Raw genomic sequence first — 7,664 nt, 5'->3', positions numbered from 1 at the left:
TTCCAATCTCCACTAATCAAATATTTCAACAATTAAATCAAATAACACCCAAATTAATTCCAACACTAATCAAAATTAAACTTCAGATAATTAAGAATAAATTATCTTAATTTGGGACGTTACATTTTATATTTGGTGAAGTTGAGGGAATTATGATTAATTATATATGTGTGTATATATCATGTTAAATTGTGAGAATGTTAAGAATAATTATATTATTGGGGATAATATAATTATTTAAGAAAAGATATATTATTTTGGGAGAAGAGAAAAGAAGATTTGAGGAGAGAGGATATTTATTTTTTTAAAAAAAGGGAGAAGCGATAATGATGTTAATGATAATGCATGAAATATTAATCTCATGATTGACAACGTTATGAGTAATACCCATGCCATGTTTACCATTTCAAAATTATAGTTGTTCATCGAATTCTCATCCCACAATTGCTGAATTGGAAAGCAAATTTAGTTTTTAAAATTCATATTTCATTTCACACATGCACGAAGAAAAATCTTAAATTCTTAAACTTGTGAGGACCAAAAAAAGAAAAATTTTGTGCTCATCATAAATGAAAAATATATGGCTATGTGGAGTAATTTAGTAAGGAATTTAAGGAAAATGACAGGTAACGAATTGAAAGATGTGAATTGTTACTTAAAATGATGAGCCTAACCATGACTAGAAATGATCCAATTCATAGGCTTTTACCTTAATTCTAGAGAGCAATCATTTTAATTATTTTTATTTGAGGAAAATGCAAGGAAATAGATGGAAAGAAGTAATTGTGTAATTGAATAACATGAAGTAACAAATAACAAAAGATGCTCCTATAAATACCACACTCGTCTTTCCTTTCGCTTTGCCAAAATTCAAATATGACTTCTTCAACATGTATTTTGTCTTTTCAATTGTGGCTTACCTTATTTATTGTTCTCATTGTTTCTCGATTGACTATGGCAGCTGACAGCGGAACCGAAGATAGAATCAATAGAATATGTCGTCAAATGGAGGAATTTGCATTTTGCAGTCAAACCTTCCATCAGAGCTTGAAAGGTGGTTCAGCAGACTATATAGGACTAACTGGAATAGCAAACAATCAAGCCTACACAAAAGCAACTAGTACATTTGGGTACGTTGAAGAGTTGTTAAGAAGCGTAAGTGATCCAACATTGAAGAATGCATTAATAGTATGTGAAAATGCATATAAGGTAGTGAAGGATGCGTTTGGAGAAGGGATACAGTCGTTTGCACAAAGAGATTATAGAGGAATGTTGAATGCTGAGAGGATAGCACCAAGAGCACAAGCAAGTTGTACGTCGATATTCAGCACTACACCACCACCCAAACAAAATCCACTTTCTCAAATTAATAGGGAGATGAGAATTCTCATTGCTATGGCTATAGTATCTGGCTCTAGCATTGGTTGATCTTAAATTCATAAAAGCTTATGTTTCCATTTATGAGAGTTTTATGGTGTAATAATCCATTTGATGATCATTTGCGATCACACTATAATAAAGATCATCTGTTTATTACCAAAACTACAAATGGAGTTTATATTATTGTTCAATTGTTATCATTGTTTCACTACTTAACTATCTTTGGTTGACTTAGTGCTATAAAATGATCATAAGTTTGTTAAAGAATTTTGAGCTTATGTGTTCAAGTTTATTGATTGTCACCTATACATAAAATTTAATACCCTATATGAGTTTTCTAGACATCTCAATACGTAAAATTTAATACCTTATATGATTGCCACCTATATATAAAATTTAATTCCTGTTTTGGTGGAATTGGATTTAGTTGAGTATATATATAATTAATAATTTGGATTTTTTGTGGGTTATGATATTAATTATTTGGTTTTGTATAAATAATTAATATGGAAAAATAAAGTTAATTATATGACGGAATATAAATTATATTTGTTTGGAAAAGAAGATAATCCAGGAGAAGAGAGATAATTCACTACAAGAAAATGGAGGATTCCCGACGCCAAAAAAATGTTGGCATAAAGAACGTCGGGAATAAGTGTATTCCCGACGCAGTGTTCATAGCGTCGGGAGAGGCGTCAGGAATACTCTTTTTCCCGACGCATCAAACACGCATCGGCCACGCGGCATCGGGAAAAGGTCAAATTAATTTAAAAAAATACCTTATTCCCGACGCCGTGCACAATGCGTCAGGAACAGCGTCGGGAATAGGGGGTTTCCCTGATGCACGGTAACACGTCGGTAAAACCGTTTAATGAGCGTCAGAAAAAAGGAGATTTACGACGCCGTTTTGGGGATTTCTCGATGCTGTCATGCGGCGTTAGGAAATACCCTTTATAATCATTTTAGTTTTGTATTTTACAGAACTGAAATCGAGAGGTGAAACCGAGACGGGAAAAGGAAGGAGATTGAAGCGCTTCCGTCGTCATTGCCGTAACGGTCTTCCGTTGTCGTCCCTCGCCGCCGTCTGCCACTTTAGGTAAGTGGAAAATTAAAATTTGCTTAGTTTAAATTTATGTTTTAGGGTTTTTTTTAGGAGAATTGTTTTAGGATTTTCTTTTGGAATAGATTTTTGTTTGTTAAATGTATTTTTGTATAGAATGTGTGTAATTTATGGTTGAATTTAAATTTGAAGGGTTTAGGGTTTATGATTTATAGTTAATTTCAAAATTGAATTGGGGGGAGGAGGGGTTAATATAGTTAAATTGAAATTTGAATGGTTTAGGGTTTAGGATTTATAGTTAAATCGAAAATTGAATTTGGGGAGGGGGGTTATAGTTAAATTAAAAATTGAATTAGGGGGAGTTTATAGTTAAATTAAAAATTGAATTGGGGGGAGGGGGTTTATAGTTAAATTAAAAATTGAATTGGGCGGGGGGATTTATAGTTGAATTGAAAATTGAAATTGGAAGAGGGGGGTTATGGTTGTATTCAAATTTGTAGGGGGTTATGGTTGAATTCAAATTTGAATTGAAAATGTAATATGTGTGTTAAGATTTGTTTTGGTTATCCTACAGTTATGGTAGCCTGTTTGTGTTGAATATTTTTATGAAGTTATGGTAGCCTTTTTTGTTTTGAATTTTCTTCTGTTTGGGATGGTTTCAAGGGGTGGTAGTAGAATAGCTTGAAGTATTTTGTTGTTAATAATTAGGTTGTGTTGGCTATCCTGCAGTTATGGTAGCCTCTGTAGTTTGGAGGGGTTTGTAGGATGCGAAGATTTTGAAGTATTTTGTTATTAATAATTAGGTTGTGTTGACTATCCTGTAGTTATGGTAGCGTTTGTAGTTTGGAGGGGTTTGTAGGATGCGAAGATTTTGAAATATTTTGTTGTAAATAATTAGGTTGTGTTGGCTATCCTGCAGTTATGGTAGCCTCTGATGAAACTTAGAAATAAGTTCTCCCTTGAGTATAGACATGGAGTGACCCAATTTTTAGAATTTGCTAATTTTCACGTTGATGCCTACGGACGATTAAGGTATCCATGCAAGAGATGTTTGAATTTAAATTGAAGCTCATTAGAGGGTGTCGAACGACATCTACTGACTATTGGAATATCCCCCTACTACACAGAATGGGTGTATCATGGAGAGTCATTAAGCTCTAGAGGTACAGAAAACTTTGAGAAAGGAACTAGTAGTAATCCTTTTGATGAAAGCACTAGTAGTAGGTAATTTAATGAAGAATGTGATATATTTGGTATGCTAAATGATTTACAAGCCTCTATTGAACATGAAGAGGAAATAGAGGAATTTTGTTTGGAAGATGAAATGTCGATGAATGTTGGGGTAGATATAGATGAAGATAGAACAAATAATATATTTTAGGACTTATTGAATCAAGCATGTAATGAGTTGTACCCCGGTTGTTCTGAATTTTCGTCGTTGAATTTTTTGGTTAAGTTGATGCATGTGAAAGTTCTAAATGGTTGGAGTAACAAATCGTTCGACATTTTGTTAGAACTCTTAAGAGCAGCGTTTCCAATGTGTAGTAGTACTATTCCTAGTTCATTTTATGAAGCAAAACGAAAACTTCGTGACTTGGGCTTGGGATACGAGACTATTCACGCGTGCAAGTATGACTGTGTATTGTATTGGAAAGAGTTTGCTGATTTGCAACATTATCCTACATATGGCGAGCCTAGGTACAAGGTTAATCATAATAGAGGAAAAAAATTTTGCATAAGGTATTGCGTCACTTTCCTTTGGTACCTAGATTACAGCGCTTGTTTGTATCGCAGGAAGGGTCTGCTGACATGAGATGGCATAGGGATAAACGTGTTGAAAAAGATGATGTCTTGAGACATCCAGCTAATGCAGAGGGGTGGAAGCACTTTGATTCTGAATTTCCTGATTTTGCTTCTGATCCACAGAATGTGCGTTTGGTCTTGGCTTCAGATGGGTTTAACCCATTTGGTCAAATGAGTACCCCGTACAGTATGTGGCCTGTTGTGTTACTTCCTTACAATTTGCCACCATGGAAATGCATGAAAGAGACAAATTTCTTTATATCACTGCTCATACCCGGTCCTAAATCTCCTGGTAGGGAAATTGATGTGTATCTCCAACCATTGATTGAGGAATTGAAAGAGTTATAGACTTTTGGGGTGCATACGTATGACTCTCTTACAGGTCAGTTCTTTCAGCTATACGCAGCCTTGTTGTGGACGATTAATGACTTCCCTGCGTATAGTGACCTATTAGGGTGGAATACGAAGGGGTATCAATCATGTCCTATATGCATGGGTGATAGATCGTCCTTCGGGATACGAGGTAGAATATCTTTCATGGGACATAGACGCTATCGTCCATAGAATCACGTGTGGCGTAGAAGTAGGCTACACGATGGAAAGGTAGAGCGTAAGGCTCTTCTAGTGGTGATGAATGTGCATGAAATATTAGAACAACTAGATCAGTTGGAGTTTCCAGTTATGAGTAAACATCCTTCAATACAGGATAAGAAAAGAAAGAGAGCTCTTAATTGGACGAAGAAAATTATTTTTTTCGATCTCCTTACTGGTCGAGACTACTGTTACGTCACAAACTTAATGTAATGCACATTGAGAAGAATGTTTGTGACAATTTGGTTGGTGCGTTATTGAACATCGAAGGAAAAACGAAGGATACCACGAATGCTCGGTTGGACCTACAAGATCTGAAGATAAGAAAGGATTTACATCTTGTAGAAGTGGGTAACTGATTGGTGAAGCCACATGCGAGCTACACGTTGACTAGCAGTGAACGAGTAGAGTTTTGCAAGTTTCTAAAATCAATTAAGTTTCCCAATGGATTTGTTTCCAATATATCGAGATGTATGCATGAAAGAGAGGGGAAAATATCAGGACTAAAAATGCATGATTTTCATGTTTTATTACATCGACTACTACCAATTGGTATTCGAGCATTCTAACCGAAGAACATATACATTGCTATAACCGAATTATGTAATTTTTTCGTGACTTGTGTGCCAGAACGATAAGAGTAAGTGATCTAGATGGATTACAAGCAGATATCATAATCATACTTTATAAGTTGGAAAGAATATTTCCACCTGCCTTCTTTAGCGTTATGGTACACCTTGCCGTTCACTTACCATATGAAACGAAGATTACTGGTTCGGTTTCTTACAGTTGAATGTATCCGATTGAAAGAAGTCTACGCACGTTAAAGCAATATGTTAGAAACAAAGCACGTTAAAGCCTATGTCATGAATGAATCAAGCACCTTTTGTTCACGTTACCTACGTGGTATAGAGACTCGATTCACAAGAGATGAGCGAAATGATGATACCATTGTAACGAACGAGGTAATTGGTGACTTTGAAATTTTCAAGCAGAAAGTACAACCCTTAGGTGCATCAAGTATTTGTGCTATATCACAGGAAGAGAAACGACTCTTCCATTGGTACATACTGAAAAATGCTGACGAAATATCGGAGTATCGCAAGTAAGCATATTCCTCATCTTCGTAACTTTTAAATATTTGTTATATATTGTTCTTACAGAAATTAAACTCATCCCTATTAGGAAACATTTGAGGCTCCAACGTCGACATGCTCAAAATTCTATGGATTTGTATAAAATACATGAACGGGCATTCCCTGAATGATTTTGAGTACAGGTATATAACAAATTTAAGTGTGACATGTAAGAACTAACATATTTAAGCACGTGAGAAGTTTATAATTATTGTCACATTCATTTCAGGTGTTAGAACTGCGTGAGTCTGCAAACCTATCTGATGATTTCTTCTCACTAGCGATGGGATTATCCTTTGACGTTTGTTGTTACAATGGATGCATCGTAGGTGGTGTAAGATTTCACACTATTGAACTTGATTCCCAACGTACTACTCAAAACAGTGGAATCATGGTCATTGGTGAAAGCGATGCAAGTGGACTAGCGATAATAATTTCTACGGTGTTCTGAACGAAGTGTTGCACGTATAATATCCATTGGGAAGAAATGTATGGCTATTTAAGTGTCGGTGGTATGACACCGACGTAAACAAAAGTCAAAGAACACACGTTGAAGTAGGGTACAAATCTCTCAACACATCCCGTTGTTGATACACGGAGGAACCTGTAATTCTTGCAACTCAAGCACATCAAGTTTTTTACGTAGATGATCCAAAAAATGGTAAGAATTGGAAAATTATGCAAGTCATCCAAAATAAGCGTATATGGGACGTGCTAGAAGTAAAGGATGATCAGAATGACCATATTAATATACTAGAAGTTGTTGTAAGCCATCAAGTGGATGACCACATCGAGGATGACACTATGCAGAAATGACGTTGATCCCACAATCGTTCAAAGACCAGTTATGCGTCATGTCAATGACGACTTCATCGACGATGTGGATGAACACTTGTCACATGCAAGCGATGACGAATTATAGTGACAAACCACGTACCCACATATTTATCTAGTTTATATATTTTGATTCTAGCTATGTGTTCGTATTTGCTTATTGAATGTTTGTTTTCTATGTCCACAACCATTATGTCATATCGACGTAATAATTTTATGGAGACGGACGATATATTCCTCGAGTTTGAGGACGATTTAGATAACATCGCGGGAGGGTCGTCGTCTGTGGGCAACAATACGGGTGAGTCTAAGAATTTTCTTCATTTTAACTTATGATTATTTCATGTTCTTTTTTCTAACTTTATATGTTATTATCGATTTATTGAGCAGGGTCTTCTTCTTAACTACATGCGACTCCGACTAGGAGACGTGCGCAGTCTCGACTCTTGGAGTTAGAGCGCCAGGTTGCAATAAATGGGTACATTCCAATGACGATCGCCCCTGGAGCGAAGAAGCCTATTTCTCCACACGCCATTCGCTTCAGCCAGGCGATAGGCGTGTGCGTGCGAAAGATATTTCCCGTTCGCTGTCTTAAGTGGGCGGACGTTGGGAGAGAATACATTGAGGTCGTCAAGGGCGACCTCCAGGTAATTAAGTGCACTACACATTTATATATGATTTCATATGAAACATATCTAACTTTAACTAATCTAATGTGTTATGTTTGTAATGTGTAGCGATTGTTTGTGCTTGATTTCAATGATCAAGCAATGAATAGGTTTGTTGAGCATCAAATGCTCATGACCTTTAAAGAGTTCCGGGCCGACTGTGACAAACATTTCAAAAAGTACAGCGACACG

General features: G+C 36.0%; 1 protein-coding gene across 1 annotated transcript; it reads left to right on the top strand.

Annotated features, from left to right (window-relative positions):
- The first annotated feature begins 954 nt into the window (after positions 1-954).
- Positions 955-1,428, top strand: LOC127149592 (putative invertase inhibitor). The gene has a single exon (XM_051085364.1). It carries the CDS (start codon positions 955-957, stop codon positions 1,426-1,428), a length of 474 nt encoding a protein of 157 aa, XP_050941321.1.
- Positions 1,429-7,664: the final 6,236 nt, after the last annotated feature.

Source organism: Cucumis melo, chromosome 5 (assembly GCF_025177605.1).
Source record: "Cucumis melo cultivar AY chromosome 5, USDA_Cmelo_AY_1.0, whole genome shotgun sequence".
In the NCBI taxonomy this organism is placed as follows: domain Eukaryota; kingdom Viridiplantae; phylum Streptophyta; class Magnoliopsida; order Cucurbitales; family Cucurbitaceae; genus Cucumis; species Cucumis melo.
Note: the sequence above shows the minus strand (reverse complement) of the source record. Positions and strands in the feature narration are given on the sequence as shown.